Source organism: Eucalyptus grandis, chromosome 4 (assembly GCF_016545825.1).
Source record: "Eucalyptus grandis isolate ANBG69807.140 chromosome 4, ASM1654582v1, whole genome shotgun sequence".
NCBI classification, from domain to species: Eukaryota; Viridiplantae; Streptophyta; class Magnoliopsida; order Myrtales; family Myrtaceae; genus Eucalyptus; species Eucalyptus grandis.
The window spans coordinates 32,561,411-32,582,336 of NC_052615.1; the positions used below are offsets into that span (position 1 = coordinate 32,561,411).

Genomic DNA, 20,926 nt, shown 5'->3' on the forward strand with positions numbered 1-20,926 from the left:
CTCTACTAACTCTTTCTAGAGTGATATAAAATATCATAGTCGTAATCCTTAATTAGTTCCATCCAGCAATGCTGTCTCATATTCAACTCTCTTTTTGAGAATACATACCTAAGACTTTGATAGTCATTGACGATATGGAATATTCATCTGTACCGATAGTGCCTTTAAAATTCCAAACGAACATAATTACTACAAGTTCTACGATGTGCGTCCAATAATTTAACTCACAAGATCTCAACTGACGGGACGCATAGGCAATAACTCTATCTTGCTGCATCAACAAGCAACCAAATTCTTTAAACGACACATCATTGCAGATCTCATAACTTTCAGGACCAGATGGAATGGTAAGCACATGTGCGGTAGTCAGCCTCTTCTTAGGCCCTTGAAAACTACGCTCGCACTCATCTGTCCACACGGACTTTTCTTACTTCCTCAGTAGTCGAATCAACTGCAAATCTGACGTTGAAAACCCTTCCATAAAACTTTTGTAATATCCTGCTAATCCTCAGAAACTTCTAATCTCTCACCGTAGTCAATCTCGGCCAACCGACCACTGTTTCAATCTTGGATAGGGTTTATGGAGATTCCTTCTCCCGAAATCACGCGACCTAGGAACGCAACACGAGTCATCCAAAACTCACACTTGCTAAGTTTATTGTAAAATCCAAAATTAGCCATTTCTTGATTATTTTGCTAAAAAGCTCGGCTTGCATGAAAAATCTTCCAAAGATGATTCAATGATCTTGAAATGATTTGTGACACACTCGACTTCCATTTCGAATTCGATCTCAATTCCACGGTTAATTTCACTTTGGCACGATATTAGCGCGGCCCAACCTACCGGGTAGCCTTTAGAAATTTTCATGCATTTGACCTGTGATTGATCATCTCATGCCACAATGTACATCTTTGAAACCTTGGCGACTTTCGGTTGTCGGGAAAATCTCAAGGTTTCAAATACGAACACAAGGGTACCCAATCGACGTAAAAGTCGGTCCAACATATGATTGCTTGCCACTATTGAAGAATAAAATCTTTTTAAAAAAAATGCCATCATGCCACTGAGAATAATCGTGGACAAACATGAATTTGACTCAGCTAAACCATAAGGTTACAAAGAATTGCCAAGAACAACTTCGTCATAATTGAATACAGTGATCAACGTAAAACAGTCGTCGTGCTACTTAGAGATTATCATGCACGATAGAATTCAGTGCATTTCAAAGGCCACATCCAAAAACCATCTTATGATCAGGTAAAAATTGAGATGCATCACATATGCAGCCTCCTAACAAGTTAACTACCATTGGAGCCACGGCCATCAGTGAATGAGAATGAACTTAAATCTCGCTAATAAATGCACAAACATAATTCAAAAACCTAAAAACGTCGCAATGCCAGGCTTTCTCAACAGGAGAGAATGGAATGCGCAAACGGACGAAAATCCTATAAAATGAAGAGAAGTGGGCAAAAATTATTCCTGTTGGGCAAATCCACACACAGCTTAGAGCAGGGAAAACAAAAGCATCTCCTGGCGAGGGGGCGGAAATAACAAAACCGAGTGGCGCTACCCAATCAGTAAATTCCAATAGCGAACACTGGCACTTGCATGCCAACCCATGCTAGTTTAACGAAAGGATCAACACCGAATTAGCATGCGAAGGAACAATCAGGCGGGAGAGGCCATATAGGGTTAGTCACATCCAAAGTCGGAAAAAACGAAAGGCTTTTCCTTTCCGATGATCTGTTTTGCACCATAGTTTAGCAGCCTTCAGTTCTACTGGCGAGCCAATAGGGACAAACATATCACCAGATCAAGAGCCTGGATCATCAACAGATTATGAGACAGACCTTGAAGCAGGTGCTAAGAGTGGCTTCTGCTGGCCTGAGATCACGTCGCGACAAGAAATTCGAAAACCTTCACAAAAACATGAAGGATCTTCTGAAGAGACCACCCTCGCGATTTTTGCCGTTTCATTAGCTAGTTCAGCATGTAGGTTGGAGGATGAACATTGGTTTCTAATCCTGATTCTGATGCTATTGGTAATGCTAACTCCTCCTCCTATACTGGGGCGCAAATCAGATCTGACAGTTTGACATTAATCACAACTTCCATGTTCAAGAGTCATCATATTCCTACCTCGGTAATGTTAGTACTATACATCAGCAAGAGATATGCCTCGAGTACATTCGACAGCTCTTTTTGCAAAGCTCGTCGTTACAACTAGTAACCATTCCTCAACCATCGTTCAGATCGTCACCAGCGTGAAAAAAGAAACTTGTAAAAACTCCTAGGCCAGTTCAAGCTTCCTTCCTAGACTTGTGAATATTGAATAGACAGGTACTGATCTCCGGGACTGGGAGAAGACAGTTCGCTCTCATCTGTGAATGACTTCGTCAGTAAAGCCTTCTTCAGGTCACTCGAGGCACGCCACTCGTCAATGCTTGCCAATTGGTCGGAGTCCAGACATGGAAGCTCTCTCTGACTTGAGATTTTCATCACTTTTGCCGTTCTTCCAAGAAGAATAGCAGCGGACTGCACGCTCTCTTTCCGGCCCTCGATGCCGCTGCGAGAGCACTCGGTGAATATGACATGTTCTAAGTTGGTGAGGCAGGCCGCAATAATATCAGAGATCATCCTTGATAGCTTCTCGAAGATTCTGTTGCTCATATCACAGTCGCTGCTCTTGCAATCGAGCAGTAGAGTCTCGCTTATACGGTACATGGAATGTGCGGCCTGTACTTTGACGGGCCACGCCGAAGGGTATTCCATTAAACATCCGTGGCTTGGTACAGCTTTGAATTCAACGAAAACGTTCTTCGCAGCGCAGGCAAGGGCTTTGAGCACATCCTTTGTGGTGTTTCCCTGGAGGGAAATTTTGCGGAGATCTACATCGAGCCATTTGTGGTAGAGATCGACTCCCAAGTACACAATGCTCGCCGCCTTTCCGGCATTCATCAATTCTTGTTTTGCGCACAGCCTTTCCTCTACTATGTTGACATACATCAGGGCCTCGCGAACCCCACGCAGCAATCGTTTTCTGGCAGATGGGTCAATGTCTGGAATGGCGACTGCTATGCTCGTTAAGGTTGCGATCGGCAGTGCCCAATTGTTCGGTGGTTCTGCAGAATCCAGGGGAGGAACTGCATCGCTGTCGAAATCCATGACCCCTGCGAACCCGCGAGAGGGCGTCTCTTCCAAAAGTTGTATGAGATGTTTGGGTGGATTGTTCTTCCCCATCTTGATCCAACACTCAGTGGCGTCGCAGTTGTTCCGCATGATGAGGTGGACCAATTCTTCCTCACCCTCGAGATGCAAAACATATCGGCTGAGGTCCGGCTTTGAGGCCGAGCCTTCTAGGCGCGAACTCGAGTGCAAGTCCTTGTCTGAAACGCTGATGTTCAGTTTGAACTTCTTCCTCAGATCGCAGCACAAATCACAGAACAAGAAGATCCGGCTCATGAACAGAATGGAGATCAGCCGCACGACCTTGCTTCCCAACACGATTCCCACCTGTATTCCAATGAGCATATCCAAAACCACGTTCTTTGCATCGTAGATGAGCTTACGACACTGCCGGCTCCGGATGTGTAAATTGAATGGACACTCCTTAATCTCTATGAATTGCTGTATCCAATACTTTTCGAGCTTGAATTCGTCCTTGTAGCTCTTGTTCCCCCGCTTTGGGCACTTGAATCTGATTGCGAGGAACCATCGGAATGCCGGGGCGATCGTGCCGACCCCGACCGCAATAGTCTGCGTGATGAGAATCGATGTGCTCGACCACTTATAGTCCGACTCGCCATCGCAGAACTTGAACCTCCCGGGCATCAGGTAAGACCGGAGCAACGCCTGCGCCAGGGTCATCGCGCTCAGGAGGCAGAGCGCCCCGGAAGCAGCGCACGTCACGGACCGCCCCACGACGAATTGCGGGTTGCAGGTATGAGCCATCATCCCATACTTCAACAGGTCCTCCTTGAGCTTGTCGAAGACGTTGTCGCAGCTCCGGCTCAAGCTCTCCTTCAGGGTCAGCTCGTGCTTCTTGCAATACTTCATGTCCAAGTAGCACTTGCTCGTCGGGACCATCACGGCCGAGAAGCTCAGGATCACCAGCAACAGCAGCATCAGGAACATCACGAAGGCATGTTCCCTCCAGTACGTGAAGATCACTCCGGTGCCCAACTGCATACAAATGTTCACAATCGATGTGATGACGAGAATCGCCAGAGCGATCACGTTGGACAGGATCTCCTTGTTCTCCATCGACCCGAGAGAAGGCATCGAATTGCCCATCACGGTGCAGATCAGGACCGAGCTGCTGAGCTTGGCGAGCTGCTCCTGGCGGCGCGGCATCGGCGTGTTGAGGTCGACGGAGAGCTTGACCGCGACGGCAATAACGCTCAGCGACGTGGCGTTGAGGGCGAAGTAGCGGCTCGGGAACCAGAGCCTCTTGTAGCGGAAGCCAGCGGCGGCATCGGCGGCCATCGCGATGGCGCAGGCCAGGGAAGCCGCCGCTATGTAGACGCCGATCCAGGGCATGGGCTTGCTGAACTCGCCCTGGTCGAGGCTTCCATCGACGCCGCAACCGAACATGATGGCCCTCTCTGTTTCTTGGTATCGATTCCCCTGTTTCCTTCGAAGCTCTGCACCTGCGGCGGCTGTGTGTTTTCGCTGGGGAAGTTTTAGGTTGGAAAGCTCGTGAGGATGGTCAAGTGAGCTCCATTTTTTTGGAGATGCGAGAGCTGAGCTAGATCTCACTCGCTGGTCAATTACAATTAAATACCACTTCTTCAAAAGAGGCTGCTTTCTGACCCAAAAAAAAAAAAAAAAAAAGAGGCTTCTTCCTTCTTGAATTTTGCGGGACCTTTGCAACTCCAATTTTTTTGGCCAAATGGCGTGTGGGAAAACGACACAAATAGTAATTCAATATTGGCTCAGTGCGGATTATAGTTCTTGAATTTTTAAAATATTTAATATGATCTCTGAATTTTAGCTCAAATTATAATATATTTTCTAAATTTTTGTATGTCCATCGTAATCCATAAATTTTTAGTTTTGTTCAATTTAGTCTATAGAATTGAAGAAAATGTTTAATGTTAGACATTAAACGTTTTCATCAAGTGCAAGAACTAAATTAAACATATATAAAAAAATTCATGAATTAGTTACAGTTTGAAGACCATATTAAATATTAGGATAAAGATCGAAAATCACATTAAATATATTCAAAATTCAAAATTACATTCATGAATTATTCACGTCATTATCCTCGTGAAATTTGTTCATTGGCCTTATAGTTAAAACGAAGCCAGTCTTTCTAGAGAAGTTTTGGATGCGGCAGGATGTGGTGGGGGCTACTGTAGTATCATCACGCCTGACATCCACAATCTCTTGTGGGGATTTCTTCTTCTTCTTTTTTTCCAAATAAATAAGGCCGGTAGATGAAGACTTGCGCTAAGAGGTTACGATTATGATGACGACAAGAAAAAAACAAAACAAAACAAAACAATTTCCAATCGTGTGACGGTTTGGGACAACGACGTTTCGCTTGCTCCCCTGAACGAAAACCAGCACCGCGGTTTAACTCGCTCGTTCGTCTGAGACTGACAGTCGATTTGCTAAAATAGCAATATGACGAAGATCCCGAGATACTTGCCAAAACTCGCGGCGAAGAGCGATGGATACGTTTTGTCGTTACTTACTTGGACCGTTTGTTGGAAGACGAGACGGACTTGGTACGGGGAATGACCCATTCCACGTGGAAAATCCACCTAAGTTGACCGTGTCCACAATGTTAGACTTTAAATTAGGGATGCCGGCTTGAATTTTCTTGCGAGATGGAAAAATTCAGGGTAAATGTGTAACTTGAGATTTTCCATGAGATGATAAATTAGTTCTGAGGCGAATGTGTCGTAGGGTATAAACTTGGGATTCTTAATGGTATTAACCATTAGTTGTTAAATTAAGTCTTTCTATTTCCACGAGCTTTTTTATCAAGTTTCTTTGACAACAAGTCCAATCTAATTTAACTAAAGAGGCTGTTAGAAGGCACCAAAGTATGATATAAGATAAAAATGTGCAGATTGCCACATGGACATAATAGGAAAATCACTGTCAATGTAGATGACATCGGAGTTTGGTGTGGATTAAACTTCACCTAATGCGGAAACCCTCGTGAACACGTTCTTATTAGAAAAAAAAAATTATCCACGTCACACCATGGCATTATTCCATAATCATGCCAAATAGATTTTGCAAGGTTTGGTGTCAAAAGGACTTAATTACAAAATTTACAGAAGTAGAAAGATCTATTGGACAAATTAAAAGTACAAGAGCTTAATTAGAAAAACGGCAAGAGTATAGAAATGAAAAGTAAATTTTTCTTTTTTAAATATAGAACACTTTTTCTAAAAAGGAAAATTAAAAGTGCCAATGTGGTGACTTAGTGCACGTTTAACGCTTTTATTTCCGGAAACAATTTCTAAACATTTTAAGCCGTTTGATACTATCTAAAATTTCAATTCCTAAAATAAAATCGCGTTTGGTACCGTGTTCAAAATTTTTACTCCAAATCATTTTCTTTTAATTTTTAAATAATTTTATTACTTTTTCCTTTTTTTCTTATTTTCTTTTTTTTTTTTCTTTCTCTTCTTCTTCTTCTTCTTCTTCTTCTTCTTCAAGTTGCCGGTCGCTAGCCTTGAGCTAACTAGTGACCGGCCAAATGAGGGTCGGCGACTCACCAGAGCATCACCAGCCCTTGGCGAGGCCATGCCTTATCGGGCGAGCCTTGCTAGCAGCTGGGCAAGGCTTAGCCAAGCCATGGTTGCGCAAGTGGCCTCACCCAACCATGGCTTGCCCAAGCCTCAGCGAGGTTGGCCGAGCCTTGTCGGGATTGGTCGAGCCTTGCCTGATTAGGCGAGTCTCACTGGTGGCCAAGGAAAGCTTGGGCGAGGCCTACTTGGCCACCGGCAAGCTTGTCAAACCTCATCTTGGCCTAGTGAGCCTCTAACGAGCTTACCGAATCGGTTGCCAGCGATCGGCAGTGGTGGGCGGCAGACGGTGGACAATGGTGGTGGCAGCACGTGAAGAAGAAGAAAGAGGGAAGAAGAACAAGAAAAAAAAAAATGGGCCTTAATTCTAGTATTGTTCTGGGAATAAATAATCTATTTTTTTTTTTACTTTTCGATTTTGTTCCAAATCTATTTAACAAAAAATAGAAATTTGTTTCCGGAAATAAAAGTTTTACCAAACAGATTTCTATTCCAAATTTATTCTCAGAAATAAAATAATAGAAATTATTATTGTTTGGTAACTTGCCAAACATTCCCTTAGTCCGAACCGACCAAAAAAAGAAAATCAATCCGGGCCGGGCCGGACATTGTTCTCGACCGAAACGGCAACTCGGGTCGGGCCGTGCAGGGCCGAGATTCCTCCTGGATTCGGGTTGCCGCCCGATCCGATTGTCCCCGTTCTCCTTCCCCTTCGTCCTCCTCCTTTTCCTGCGAAAAAAAAAAAACTTCGCTCCGGCGAACGGAACTCTGCTCTGGTGGCCGGAATCTGGTTCTGCTCACCGCCGGTAGCATCCTGAGCAGCTGTTAGAGAGAGAGAGAATGGGGACGAGGACCAATTTCTACAAGAATCCCTCTTTCGCTTACAACAGAGACTTCGATCTCTCCTCCGCTCTTCGAAACCTCAAAGGTAACTCCTCGCTCCGCTTTCGCTGCTTTCATTTCCGCCCTCGCGATTCGTTCGATTGCCGACGTCAATTTGGAGAAGCTGTGATCGCCATTCTTTGCGCTGTTTCTGCGGAACCGTAACTTTACTTTCCCCGGCTGCGAATGTCAGCTGATCACATCGCCCGAATTCGTTTTCTGATTTTCTCATCGATCCATTTGCGCGTGTTGAACCGGTAGCTTACAACATCGTGACTGGAAGCGCCTCCTTGACGGATGGAGAACCTTCGAACGACGAGAATGCCGAGCGCCGCCACCAGCGGAGCCGCCGCCGCCGCCGCCGCCGGGACTCTGAAGCGCCGCGTGGCGGGAGCCGCAGCGCCGTGGAGGACGATCGGCCGATGTCGCACGAGGAATACGTCCGAAAGAGGAGGCAATTGTGGATTTTCTTTTGCGTTGCGATGCTTATTTAAGACGCCAGCTTTGTAGTGTCTCTGTTCTTACCGTGTCGAATTGATCGAGCAGGAGAGAAACGAGCGCGGGTCAGGTTTATCAGGAATTGACTCCCGATGTTCTGGTAATTTTGCTCCCCTTACGGTCTGGCGGTTGAGATTGTTTTTCTTGATTACTGACTAGTTGGGTTGCTTTCATTTTGTAGGGGGCTTCGAGTTCAGGTTTGAACTTAGTTGACTATGCAAGTAAGTCCTGTTTGGGATTTGCAATTGATAGGGATAAACGTGTTTCCTAAGCATATAGATGTCTTTGCTCCTGGAAGGACTTTATGCCTCTTTGTATACGGCCATGCAAGTTCGTGCATGGGATATGATTTGATCTAATTTGTCTTTGGTGTTTCTGTTTTTTCAGTATTGATATTATCCCAATGCAAATGTCGATCAAGGTGTCTCATTGTGGATGTTAATCTTGTATTACTGCCATTCTTGCAGGCGACGGAAGCACTTCTGAAAAGGATGAAGAGAAGGAGACTGAAATTTGTGGTTTGTCTTAAAATCTGTTCTTCTTTCTTCTAGACTCTGGTGACTTGCCAAGAAAATGGAATTTGGCACGTGAATCTAAAATTTCGGTTTTCTTGCTTTTGGGCGATTGAGATAACCTGAGACCCGTTCCATAATTGATTGATTTCATTAGCTATGTATTCTATGGGTTTAGGAAATATGCAATACACTTTTGACTTGGTATCTTTTCCAAACGTTTACCTGATGTGCATTCTGTAGGTAATATTGTTGAAGGCGACCAAACCAATGGGGAAAGCAATCTAGTTAAGATTAGAAGTGAGCAAAGATTTCCCCTGCCTGGAGAACCGGTTTGCCTGGTGTGTGGCAAATATGGAGAATATATTTGCGATGAGGTGAAATACTGTAAACTGGAGTTCTGAGCACTTTCTTATCATTGACATCTGGCTAGATGACATTTAGATGATGTTTGTTTGTGTTGATAGACTGATGATGATATCTGCAGCTTGGAGTGCAAAGCAGTGCTTTTACAAACTCTTAAATTTAAAGAGGTCATTTTGCTGTTGCCTTTTTGATATATGATGTTCAAGAAGGGGTATATGCTTCCAAGTTTTGACATTGTGATTTTTGTAATGTTGAATTCCAGGATCGCTTGAGCAACCAAAGTCCAGTCACAGCTTCAGCTGAGTTTGTTTCTGGATTGTCTGTGCCTGAAGAAGAAAATGATACTTGGGATTATGTTCGGCACCGGTGGTCCAATAGGAAATCCAGTCTCTCCACTTATCTATGGTAAGGTTTGCTAGACCTACTTGTCATTGTTCTTCTCAGTCTGTTTAAATGAGTTAATCCTCGATAAAGAAGAAAGCATTTTAAGTTTTCCATGCTATGAGAATGGATGCATCTTGTTTAACTCATTATCTTTTCTAGTACTTATTTTCTTTTTGGACCTGCATACTCCCTCTGGTTTTCAATATGCGTAAAGGGAAAAGGTTTCGTGGATCTTTTTCATCACATGGCCACATTAAAATCCTATTTGTGCTATGTTGCTCACAAAATCTTTGTTGATTATAGTACTACCTGCCAGAGGCCTGGGCACCTTGCTGAAGATTGCTTGGTGAGTGCCCTATTAACTTCCCTGCCTTGGTGTGATAATCTATTTTTCAACTTCTTTACTCCTTGTTTCCAGTGGCACAACGTGAAAAGGTCCCTTTCATGCAGGTTGCAGCTGGACAAAACAAATCAACTTCCATACCCAAAGATCTTCTGGGACTTTATAGAAGGTTTCAAGAATTCTGACACTGTCTCATCTTGTTTCCCTGTTATTATAGTTCTTCGGCTATTCGCACCCTTCGTGTATGTTAAGGATCGCACAAATTTGTTTCTAAATTTTTATGTCAACTGCTGTTGAGACACTCAATTCCTCTCTTCTTTTTTCATTGCTTTATGTGCATTCCAGATGCGAGCAGATAGGGAAAAGCTCATCTGCAGCAAGGTGCAATGAATGTCAATCCACGCATAGTGTGGCGACTTGCCTTGACTGTAATAGAGTGATATGTGATGGGTAAGTGCCTGTTGTTGGTCAAATTACTGTAGCATCATAGGTTGCCTTTGTTGCTCGAGGCATCAGTTTGCTTGTTCAGTGACCACTTGAGTGGAATTAGGGGACCAGAGCTTCTGGCTGGCACAATATTTATTTTTTTTGAGTGGGTATGTTCTGTCTTCTTCAAGTTACATTTCTTTTAATGTTTTTTCCGTTGATATTACTTTAAACCGGTGTTTTAGGGGTTGGGGAGCCTTTAATTCCATTTTCACTTATTGTTACTCTGCTTTGGGACATTTGATGGGGATCTGGTTGGTACTGAGCCTATGGACAGTAATATCATTAGCGACTTCCGTTGATTTCTATAAGGGGAAGTTTATAGGCTGGGTAGCATATGGCAAGATAAGGATGCTCATGGGGACAAATGGTCATGTCATGTTAGTGCACTTCGTTTTAAATCAAATATTGTTGAAAGTGGTGACTGAAGTAATAGAACTCACAGTAATTTAGGAGATTGATTGATTCTGAGGCCCCATAGAATGTATTGGCATTCATTTTTTAAGTATTTTGTGCACTCACATGGAATATTTCTCAGTGCAGGTCATTTGGATGAGCACATTAGAATGAATTCCTCCCACCGACGATATTATTCTCACAAGCTCAAGCGTTTGGTTAGGATTTACTTGCTCCTTCATCTAGTCTAGTTGCAATGATATCTCTACCAGTTAGTTTATCGATGAAATGTTGGATTTGTATTTGTAAGTTAACCATTTGGAAGATATCCTAGATTCTCCCGAAAGAGTGACTCCCAGCTTATAAATAAACCAATGATGTAAATGATGTGCCTGCTTCTTTGAACAAGTAGTTTGAGATAAGTCACCTTCAGATTATGATCCTTCACACTGCACAAAATGATTAAAAGAATGTGCTGCTTCATTAAACAAGTAGTCGTGACATAAGTGGCCTTGAGATCATATTTCTCTGCATTGCACAAATCCAGTCTCTCAGATTACTTCTTTTCTTTTTTGCAGGTGAAATGCAGTAAAGCAACATGCAAAGTGACAGATATCTCTGATCTTTTGGCTTGCCATTACTGTTTTGACAAAGCATTTGACAAATTCTATGATATGTGTACTGCAAGTTGGTACGCAGCCTTCCCTTTTCTTTTTCTTTTTTGCGTTGTATAATTACTTTAATTTATATGAATTGCTGGTGATATTCTACGGGATGGGTCAGCCATGTTGGGGTTGGTTGGGGGGTTTAGACAGTAACAGGTGATAATTTCCCACTAGGGTATTCAATATTAAGCAAGAAGTTCTTCAGTAGCCAGGTCCATTTATTGTGCCTTCTGATTAAAGATAATAAATTTCCAATTAATGCCTGTGCAATCCAGGAAAGGAGCAGGACTTGCTATTATAAGAGGGTCTATTAGCTGCGAAGATCATTTTTCATGGTGAGACCACTCACACTCGATATTTCTTCCTGGAAATTTTATGTAAAAGGTGATTGATTAATTTAGGACCTGTTAACAAAACCAGGCACAGAATGAATTGTCTGAATGCCGGTGCAGAAGATAGTGCATATATTGTCAGTGGGCATCCTCAAAGGGGCAAGCGTGTTCAGATCAGCGAATTCATTTTCTGATCCTTGGTGTGGGAGAAACCAGGCATTGTATGATTGCTTGGTCCCTGTACAGCTATTTATCAAGAGAGAGAGAGATAGAGAGAGCGCTGTCGGTGCGACTTCAAGATCCTGGTTTTTCAAGTCCAGAATCAGTGTCATTGATGGAAGAATGTGATCTGACTTGTTGATCAGCGAGAATTGCAATCTCTGACTTGTATAGTTGTTCTTCGCTGCCTATTAGTTTGTAGAGAACGCTAGCTATGGAATGTCGGGACTTCGTGTTTCCCAGTTGATTAAATCCATCAGCATTCTTCTGAATGTTGTTAAAGTGTGCAATACCTAAAAGAAGAAAACTAGTTGCTGTGAATGACAAGGCTCATGCTGTAGGGAAATGACATGGCTCATGCTATAGTGACTGTTTTTCATTGATCACGGTATTCAACTCTGAGAAATTGTTTTCGGCAATTCTTTCTACATCTTATGGTTTAGTCTGAGTCCAATTTTTGTTTTTCCATCATTATTCTCAGTGGCATGAAAGCATTTTTTTTTAAAGATTTTATTCTTGAATGCTGGCAAGCAATCATATGCTGACTCAGTAAGGTTAGAGCGGTTGAAGCACAAACTGGAAGAAGTATTGAGGAGAAGGGCTATTGCTTTTTGCCATGGCAAGATCAATATTTACATTTATTTTCTGAGTGCAACAACCACGTGATATATGGATCTTGTTTTAGCGATTAAGGGTCAGCATGGTTCCAAAGTAGAATCAGAAACTGAAACCCGTCTAGTTTCATGTTCAAAGGTATGTGGGGGTAGTTTGGTAGATTTCAAAAAATTGGGGAACTTGCTTTGATGGGCACCCTAGATCTTAAAATAAATTTGTGTTTTTTTTAATATATGTCTTCGGGCAATTCTATGATATTTCATGGCATCCGATAATGAATGTATAATATAGGATCACTAATTTAAGTTTTTATTTAATGATTAAGATTTTTATTTTATTAATGTTTCATATTCCATATAAATTGTGGTCAGTCAATTGTAGCAATAAATGGTGATTATTAAAGGTGATGATTTACTGCAATCATTCAATTAATAATATAAGTGGAATTCAAGTAGATCCGGAAATTTGTGAAAGGATAAATTCTAAGTTTCAAGATATGTAAGTAAATTTCAAATTTAAAAAATAATAAATCCGTTCCAACTGGAAGTTTCAAGTCTTGAGTGAAATTTGCACGAAAACCTAGAAACCGAGACTTAAAACTAGTTAACCTTATTAGGGTAGATTCTAAGTTTCAAGGTAAGTAGGTAACTTTCAGATTTCAAAATAAAACTTTTCCAATTTGAAGTTTTAAGTTTCGGGTGAAATTTGCACGAAATTTGGAACTTGGGACCCGAAATCGCTCGACCTTGTTAAAGATATCATGTCATTAACGTTTGTTAAAAAGTGTATCCAAATCTAACAAAAGAAAATCGGTTTCACCTTAGTCATGCAGATGCCTAATTTGTACCTAATCTGCTAAGCTCGCCGGAGGGCCGGAGCACGACAGGAGTTGCCAAGTTTGACAAGGGTCAGCCATCTTTGTCCATGTCGGCGCTCCTCCCCTTTTCCCTCCTCTCTCTCTCTCTCCCATGCAATTTTATCTTGGTCTCTTTTTGTACATGGGTCATTGCATGTTGTGCCATATTTATACATAAGCGCCGTCAATAAAACTTTATCACGTCACAAAGCAAATTGAAAAAGCGGTCGACGGGCAACCATAGATGATTAATGAATTAATTCATACAAATCAAGTAAATTAAAAGAACTGATTTCATCAATACATTAGTTTTAGGAACTTAAAATCGAGGGGAAAATATGGTCTGATTGCACCATACCCAACTCCACTAAATTAAATAGAATAACATTACATGAATATAAAATTTGTTATATTGTAACCATCGGCCTATCTGGGTCGGCTCGTTTTTCCAAATTGCGATGTCGGCGTCCGAATAAAACCGGAATCGCTTCCTTCCTGTTCGTAGCAAAAAATACCGAAAGGATTCCAAGGGCTCGATCTCATCGACCTCCGATTCTCGCCGGCGGAAGAAGCCCTAGAAGAAGCCTTCTCGCCTCAGGCGCGCCTATCTTCGCTTCTCAGCTTGCCCAAGGTAATCCCTCTTTACATCTCTCGGCACCGTGTCGTTTCGGTTGATTCTCTGCCTCCGTTATCGGAACAATCGGCTGAAATTAGAGTGTGTTTTGGACTCCTTTTGTCGATTGGGGATGTGGGTAGCCGATGAATCGCTGAGTTATTACCTGTTAACGCGGTACTTCGCCAGCCCGGAATCGGATTTCGTCGGAAAGGAAAAGCCTTTCGTTCTTTTTCGTTTTTTTTCCGACCTTGGATGTGACTAACCCTATATGGCCTCTCCCGCCCGATTGTTCCTTCGCATCCTAATTCGGTGTTGATCCTTTCGTTAAACTAGCATGGGTTGGCATGCAAGTGCCAGTGTTCGCTATTGGAATTTACTGATTGGGTAGCGCCACTCGGTTTTGTCATTTCTGCCCCCTCGCCAGGTGATGCTTTTATTTTCCCTGCTCTAAGCTGTTTGTGGATTTGCCCAACAGGAATAATTTTTGCCCACTTCTCTTCATTTTATAGGATTTTCGTCCGTTTGCGCATTCCATTCTCTCCTGTTGTGAAAGCCTGGCATTGCGACGTTTTTTAGGTTTTTGAATTATGCTCGTGCATTGATTAGTGAGATTTAAGTTCATTCTCATTCATTGATGGCCGTGGCTCCAATGGAAGTTAACTTGTTAGGAGGCTGCTTATGTGATGCTTCTTAAGTTTTGCCTGACCATAAGATGGTTTTTGGAGGTGGCGCGCTGAATTCTATCGTGCATGATAATCTCTAGGTAGCACGACGACATGGGCGGTCATGGCGGTTTGAACATCCTTCCCCAGAAACGTTGGAATGTGTACAATTTTGAGAACAGAGAGAAGGTCCGGAAAGATGAAGAGGCTGCCGCGAAAGAGGAGCAGCTGAAGCGAGAGCAAGTGAGGAAGCGTGATGCTGAGTTTCGTCTCGAGAAGCTTCGTGCTGCCCGTGGCTTTGCTCCTGCCAGTCAACCTGCGGAGGCCCCTGCTAGTCAGCCTGTGGAGCCAGCTGAGACGGAGAAGGAGTCTGGCCATATCAATCTCTTTGAGGGAATTAAGATTTTCGACCCAGTTGAACTACCAAAAAATGGGGCAGGAGATGAAAGGGATGGATTCAAGAGGAAGAAGATGAAGAAAGAGGAGGCACCGAAGGTGGTAACTGCAGAGGATGAGAAATATAGATTGGGATATGGGATTGCTGGAAAAGGAGTTAAATTGCCATGGTATCTTGAGAAGCGGGGTGATCACGTTGATGGGGAGAAATTTGGGGATGAAGGGCCGTCGAGGGATGTGAAGGAGCAGGGAAAGAAAAGTGGGAAGAAGACATTGGAGGAGCTGAGGGAGGAACGGATGAAGAGAGAAAAGCAGGAGAAAGAAAGGGCAAGGTCATTGATGCTAGAGAAGAGCCGGAGGGATGGAGTTCTACTGAAGGACAAGGGTTTCCAGAGGAGGTGACGCTGCAAATTTTTTCTCAGTTTAGACTTTTGATCGTACTTATATGTAGAGCTTGCCTTATGGCTGATTGGGAGAGTTGGTTTGGCAAGATTTGGATTCTAAGGCCCTGTTTTCAGAGGTTTCTGCGCCCCTTGTGCAGTTCTCCAATCTACAGTTGCCTTGCGAAATAGGCTCCTGTCGAGATGCGAACACTTCACTTCAGATTCTGTTAGAGAAAGAATGGACTGTTTCGCCTGTCCTTTTCAAATCCTGGAGACGATCAATGGATAATCACAGCTTGTAAATGTCTATTCCTTTTTAGTTTGGCTTTCTTGGTCATTATTGCATTATATTGGAATGATATCACTTCGATCCTTCTGCAAGTTACTCCAGTTCATGTCATTGTCCATGACTTCATCATATTGACCCGTGAATTCCTGGGTCAAAGTAATGAAAAGAGTTGTTGAGCCATCGCGCCTCGAGTACTTTTCTTTGCTGGGTTAATTCCAGTTCTTAACTTCATTTATTTATTTATTTATTCTTCAATTTAACTTCATTTATTTACTAAGCACATTGTACAAACTAGATTCCCAATAACATATCCGTTTCAATCTATTTCATCCTGTAACTCCCACAATTTCTGATACACTGTCTGTGCAAGTCAGGGCTGAGATTTATTTGGTTACGATGGGATGGCGACTGAACTTACTTGGAAACTAAAAGTTATGTCTGCATTTTTCCGATGCGTAAGCTATAATACAATATTCTTACTAGCAATTTCTTAATGAGAAGGGGACAAAGAAGGTTGTTTCAGATAAGATTCGAAGAAAAGCATGGTATTCTCAGAGTCACAAACAGCATGCGAGGGACGTAGGTGTCGTTCTTGGTACCTGCAGCGATCCTAATTGGCCCCAAAGGTGCCGCCCGTCTCTTTTTTTATGGCAGGCTTAGCTCACGCGAGAGGTTAAAGTGAAGAAGACCGAATCTGCAATAGCTCATTGTCGTTGTTTAATGAATATTTAACGAGAGATGAACCATGCCATGACGATCTCTTGAAAGCTAACTTGCCTAATCTGAATAGATTAATCCCCGTCTCCTCCAGTCAGGCAAGGGCTTCTCGTTGTTTAAATGGAGTCAAAGATAATAGCGGGCAGAAATGAAATTGGGTCGTTTGCGTGTTCTAGGCTGGAACAACAACATTGTTAGGTATAAACGGTATGTGCGACTCATAGACGAGTTGGTTCTTCCATAGCCAATGATGGAGGCTTGAAGAGAAGGGCAGGAAACTGGGGAAGCACAGAGCATAGGATTGCCGCTTGATAGACGAATGAAGAAACTCCCGCGGCAATGTCTACTGAATTACGAGAACTTGACGCTTCCTCCGGTAGGTAACATCTGAAGATCATGCCGCTGTTTTGTTCTGAACATGTTCCTTTTTTGGGTTTTGTTCTTTACCGTTTTCGTTCTATTCATCTTCAGGCAATCCTTTTCCTTATTCTTGTTTTTGCTTTTCGAATCAGATTTGAATGATCGATTATTGCAAATTCCTTGTGCTTAGTTTCAGGTAGTAGTGATGACAGCCAACGTGGGATGTGCTCGTTGCCGGGAGAGAGTCTCGCAAGTCATTTCAAGGATGGACGGTGAGATCCTTATCCTCGCTTTCATAGCATAATTTTACAGCAGAAGTGAACATCATCAAAAGAAATTCATGAGTGAGAATCTGCTCTCGACACAGTCGTCTTCATGACGTTAAATGCAACATTTAGAGTTTGACGATCATCTAGAGCGTACAAATTGATTCATTGCAGTAATGCTCTCGAACAGGTTATATCTGATTGGGAAAAATATAGAAAGATCAAGCTCCCCAGATTTGCCTTTTATTAGATTTCTGTCGAGATGAATTAGTAATGCCCACTGCCTGTTGATTAGTCATATCATATAACCTGCGGCAAGTGTCGAGAGTGGAAATTTATGGAGCCCGCGTGGTGATTTGCAGGAGTGCGTGAATACACAGTAGATATTCGAAATGAACGAGTGATCGTAAAGGGGGATTTCAAGGTCGAAAGGGAGGTCCCAGATGAATCGGCCGACCTCCAAATCAAGAAAGAGGAAGAACATCAACTCCGCCTCCTCTTCAGATACTTCAGAACCAGTTGCTTAGGCAAATACTTTGGCCATTGAACGTAATTTCAATTCGTGCATATTACTGTATGGTAGCAAATTGAATTGTTTGCAGGTCGCGGTTTGTATATATCAAGTGAAACGCTGTCCAGCCGAGACTTTCTCCTCAAAACAGAGCAATGCACATTCTAGGTGGCAAATGCCAATTCTCTACCGCAAATTAACGCCAAGTTTCGAGTTCCAGTTTAGTCCTTCAAGATTAGTCCTTTCCACTCTCCAATTCAATGCATTTCCAGTTCGAACGAGGACCCGCGCACGCAATTCACTGAAATTACGACTATGCATGGAGAAAAGCAGAGATAGCCCCCATAGTTGATCCGCTTCGAATCTCCCTGCTCGACTGAAATACCATCTATGCTTTTTCCAGAGCAAATCCCAATATCCGTTGCAAACAAGATGGAAAACACCCAAATGACGACTAACTCAGTTTGTCAGATATCTCCGATTTTCATCGAAGAAAAACATCGTCTGTGAAAGGCTTTACAAAAAGACAGGACTCAGTAACTCGTCAAGAAGCGAAGCAAGCGGAAGAGCCACGCATCCTCTTGCTTCTCTATCTATTATTGTCTAAAGAGTCATCTCTGGAAACACCAGACAGAAATTACTGCTAGAGAAAAAGGGAAAACTAGCACCTTCACCCCCCAAGGAAGTCCCTTCCTACAATTGATTTAAGTTACAATATCCTTGCTTCACCTTGGGGACCACCACCTTCAGCACGCCATTCTCCATCACCGCCTTGATCTCCCCGAGCTTGTACGGGTACGGCGGCAGATTCAGCCTGCTGGAGTACCTCCTCCTGCTCTCCTCCGACTCCTTCTCGCCCTCGCCCTTGATCGTCAGGGTGTTCTGCTCCACCGAGACCTTCACATCCTCCCTGCCCAGGCCGGGCATGTCCAGCCGGAGGATGAGGACGCTGTCATCCTCCTTCACGTCCCAGCCCCTCCTCCATCCGGCAGCCCCCATGCCCATGAACTGGTCCATCTGGTTCAGCACCTGGCTCAGGCTCCGAGTCGGCCACAACAGATCAGACACATCTGTCGGCCGATCAGCAATATTGTATATACATGAGAATGCTTCACTAAACAGAACTACATCAAAGGGAAAGCGACCTCATAGAACGATCAATGCTCGATCATCGAATACGTAAAGCCACTAGGCTAGCGTAGGGAATGCCATTCACACACAAAGGAAACAGATCGGCAATCAACACATGTGTCGAACGATCGGCAATCCAATATTCATGAGAACGCTTCACAAAGCAGAACTACATCAGACAGAAAGCGATCTCGTGAAACAATCAAATGCTCGATCATCGAATACGTAAGTGCTACTAGGCTAGCGCAGAAACGTCACTTATAAACAGAGAAAACAGAGGGGCAATCAACCAGCTGAGGACCTCATCATTGCGACAGACAGCGATCCTAAACACCAGGAAAACGAGTGCTAAGATAACAACAAGCCTGAAAACAGACCAAGGTCCTGGTCCTGGTAGCGGGGGGCGGTGGGGCGATCGGAGCCGCCCTCGACCTCGACCTCGACACGGCTCTTGACCTCGACGCTGTCGTCTTCATCGTAATACCGCACCCGAGAGCTGGTTTTGATGGAGCGAGCAACGTGAGGGGCGACGGAGGCGGCGCGGAGCGGGTTGCTCAGCCTGGACAGGAGGCCCGACGAGGCGGCCGCGGTGGCGGTGGCGGTGGCGGTGGAGGTGGGTGGCGGTGGCGGTGGCGGTGGCGGCGGCAGCCCTCCGGAGAGCGAGCGAAGACGCCATCCTTTGTCGATCGCGCTTGGAGCTTGCAGGAGAATTTCGAGAGTGAGCTACCGACTGGCGTTCGACGAGTAGCGAAGCTTTCTTGATTCGGTTGGGAGGGGCTTGGGGACGTTTAAATAGGAGGAGGGCGATTGCTTGGGGAAGGGGAAAAAAGACAGAGAGAGCGCGCCATTGTTGGCTGTCTGGAATCCAAATCGCATCTGATATTTTTGTTAATCCGTTCGCCACGGAATTTAGCAATCCGTGGACTCATCCACGACGATTCGATCGAATGGAAATCGGGCCCCGCCAAGTACTGCCATTCATGGACTTATCGGGTTGACCTGTGTCTCTTACCTTAATTATACACGTGTCGAACGATGAATAGATTGTTTTATATTTTCTCGTCATTTGAATTTTTCTTTTACGATGACTATATGTTGGTAAGATTTTAAGATTCGAATCTAAATCTTAAGAACCATGTGGACTGAAAATAATACTAAAGAATGTATTTTGAAAGGATCTCCGTTTCGACCAAAAAAATTATTTTAAAAATATATATGTGAATAAAAAGAATATGCAAACTCATATTGCTAACTAGAGATAAGGATGGTCCGGGTTAGGCGGTCCATCCTCTAACTCTACGACCAACCGCATGTGATCTTGGCCCTCACCGATTTTTGTGAGAACCGACTCTATTGAGCTTATTGGGTCGGTCCGATTCGAGGGTCAACTTGGGATCAATCGACAATTTTTTATTTCATTTTTTGTACTCCTTAAAAAAAACAATTGAAGACCGGACTAACCAATGAGTTCGATTCGATTTCAAAGTCAACCCAAAACCAACCAATAATTTTTTATTTCATTTTTTGTACTTTTTGAAAAGGCAACCGAGAATCGTACTGACCCAATGGATTTGATGATGAGCAAACTCTAAGGAAGGCAAGCGGTGAGGGTCAAGTGGGGTGAGCGTCAAATAAAATGAGCATCGAATGTCGAGCAAGAAGCAACAAGCCAAGCAAGCATTAAGCGGCGAGCGGCACGAGTAACCCAAAGCGAACAATGTGAGTGTCGAGTGGCGATCTTTTGATTTTGGCAAATTGAAGACGAAGATGACAAATAAGATAGAAGAGAACCAATATTAGAGGAGGATGCATAAGGTGCATTTTTTAACGTCGTGAGGACTCCTCACAAAAACATTTTATTTAGTAAATTATGACTATTGACGTCGTAAAATATATTAAAAACCTAAATTGTTATTTAAAATTACTTGAATTCCTCACTAAAAAGCTGTTTAATGTTATTGATGCCGTTTATTTTAAGATTTTCTCTATATAAAAAAAAATATTATATATATAGAGTCGGGGTTGGTTTGGATTAAAGACCAACTAGTACAGTACTGGTCCAAGAATTCTAGGACCAAGGACCAACCCAATCTTCCTAGGAACCGGACAAGAGTGGTAGGGTTGGGCCAATCCAGGATCGGTCCAGGGTCCCTGAATCAATGCTCACCCCTATTGCTAACAGAAACTTTTTGGTCATGTAACAATTTCTTCATATTTCAATTTCTTTCAAGATTCAATAGAATCAAGGGCAATTTTAACGTGCCGTG

The 20,926-nt window shown here is 43.3% G+C and overlaps 5 protein-coding genes across 8 annotated transcripts; 3 read left to right on the forward strand and 2 right to left on the reverse strand.

Annotated features, from left to right (window-relative positions):
* Positions 1-2,113: 2,113 nt before the first annotated feature.
* On the reverse strand, positions 2,114-4,773 carry LOC104443175. Its single transcript, XM_039311602.1, has 2 exons — positions 4,675-4,773; positions 2,114-4,630 (listed from the first exon to the last, which is right to left on the reverse strand). The coding sequence occupies exon 2, from the start codon at positions 4,595-4,597 to the stop codon at positions 2,318-2,320; it is 2,280 nt and encodes a 759-aa protein (XP_039167536.1). The 5' UTR covers positions 4,598-4,630; positions 4,675-4,773; the 3' UTR covers positions 2,114-2,317.
* Positions 4,774-7,495: 2,722 nt separating this feature from the next.
* Positions 7,496-12,285, forward strand: LOC104441904. Of its 3 annotated transcripts, none has more exons than XR_725023.3 (15): positions 7,496-7,702; positions 7,918-8,110; positions 8,203-8,254; positions 8,336-8,375; positions 8,622-8,672; positions 8,910-9,043; positions 9,134-9,199; positions 9,295-9,437; positions 9,720-9,762; positions 9,867-9,928; positions 10,105-10,209; positions 10,789-10,859; positions 11,220-11,332; positions 11,582-11,641; positions 11,727-12,285. XR_725023.3 is itself a non-coding variant. In XM_010055158.3 (15 exons), exons 1-15 carry the CDS (start codon positions 7,615-7,617, stop codon positions 11,830-11,832), a joined length of 1,332 nt encoding a protein of 443 aa, XP_010053460.2. In that variant the 5' UTR covers positions 7,497-7,614; the 3' UTR covers positions 11,833-12,285. The 3 variants fall into 3 exon arrangements, 2 of the variants coding, with proteins under 2 accessions (XP_010053460.2, XP_010053461.2); XM_010055158.3 differs by having other exon boundaries at positions 7,497-7,702; positions 10,784-10,859; XM_010055159.3 differs by having other exon boundaries at positions 7,497-7,702; positions 8,336-8,351; positions 10,784-10,859.
* Positions 12,286-13,752: 1,467 nt separating this feature from the next.
* On the forward strand, positions 13,753-15,854 carry LOC104441905 (leukocyte receptor cluster member 1 homolog). The gene is made up of 2 exons (XM_010055161.3): positions 13,753-13,959; positions 14,708-15,854. The coding sequence occupies exon 2, from the start codon at positions 14,721-14,723 to the stop codon at positions 15,402-15,404; it is 684 nt and encodes a 227-aa protein (XP_010053463.2). The 5' UTR covers positions 13,753-13,959; positions 14,708-14,720; the 3' UTR covers positions 15,405-15,854.
* A 693-nt stretch (positions 15,855-16,547) lies between these two features.
* Positions 16,548-17,724, forward strand: LOC104441906. 2 transcript variants are annotated; one of them, XM_010055163.3, is made up of 3 exons: positions 16,548-16,767; positions 16,942-17,023; positions 17,380-17,724. In XM_010055163.3, exons 1-3 carry the CDS (start codon positions 16,711-16,713, stop codon positions 17,562-17,564), a joined length of 324 nt encoding a protein of 107 aa, XP_010053465.1. In that variant the 5' UTR covers positions 16,548-16,710; the 3' UTR covers positions 17,565-17,724. The 2 variants fall into 2 exon arrangements, with proteins under 2 accessions (XP_010053465.1, XP_010053466.1); XM_010055164.3 differs by having other exon boundaries at positions 16,948-17,023.
* A 152-nt stretch (positions 17,725-17,876) lies between these two features.
* LOC104441907 (23.6 kDa heat shock protein, mitochondrial) lies at positions 17,877-19,525 on the reverse strand. The gene is made up of 2 exons (XM_010055165.3): positions 19,037-19,525; positions 17,877-18,598 (listed from the first exon to the last, which is right to left on the reverse strand). The coding sequence occupies exon 2, from the start codon at positions 18,543-18,545 to the stop codon at positions 18,222-18,224; it is 324 nt and encodes a 107-aa protein (XP_010053467.3). The 5' UTR covers positions 18,546-18,598; positions 19,037-19,525; the 3' UTR covers positions 17,877-18,221.
* Between the last annotated feature and the right edge of the window lie 1,401 nt (positions 19,526-20,926).

Excerpts from the sequence above, each read along its gene's own strand:
- LOC104443175 (XM_039311602.1), bottom strand. The coding sequence starts at position 4,597 with ATGTTCGGTTGCGGCGTCGATGGAAGCCTCGACCAGGGCGAGTTCAGC.
- LOC104441904 (XM_010055158.3), top strand. The coding sequence starts at position 7,615 with ATGGGGACGAGGACCAATTTCTACAAGAATCCCTCTTTCGCTTACAAC. Across the intron at positions 7,703-7,917 it reads CGCTCTTCGAAACCTCAAAG|CTTACAACATCGTGACTGGA; the intron begins GTAACTCCTCGC and ends TTGAACCGGTAG. Across the intron at positions 9,200-9,294 it reads AAACTCTTAAATTTAAAGAG|GATCGCTTGAGCAACCAAAG; the intron begins GTCATTTTGCTG and ends GTTGAATTCCAG.
- LOC104441905 (XM_010055161.3), top strand. The coding sequence starts at position 14,721 with ATGGGCGGTCATGGCGGTTTGAACATCCTTCCCCAGAAACGTTGGAAT.
- LOC104441906 (XM_010055163.3), top strand. The coding sequence starts at position 16,711 with ATGAAGAAACTCCCGCGGCAATGTCTACTGAATTACGAGAACTTGACG. Across the intron at positions 16,768-16,941 it reads AGAACTTGACGCTTCCTCCG|TTTCAGGTAGTAGTGATGAC; the intron begins GTAGGTAACATC and ends CCTTGTGCTTAG. Across the intron at positions 17,024-17,379 it reads AGTCATTTCAAGGATGGACG|GAGTGCGTGAATACACAGTA; the intron begins GTGAGATCCTTA and ends GGTGATTTGCAG.
- LOC104441907 (XM_010055165.3), bottom strand. The coding sequence starts at position 18,545 with ATGGACCAGTTCATGGGCATGGGGGCTGCCGGATGGAGGAGGGGCTGG.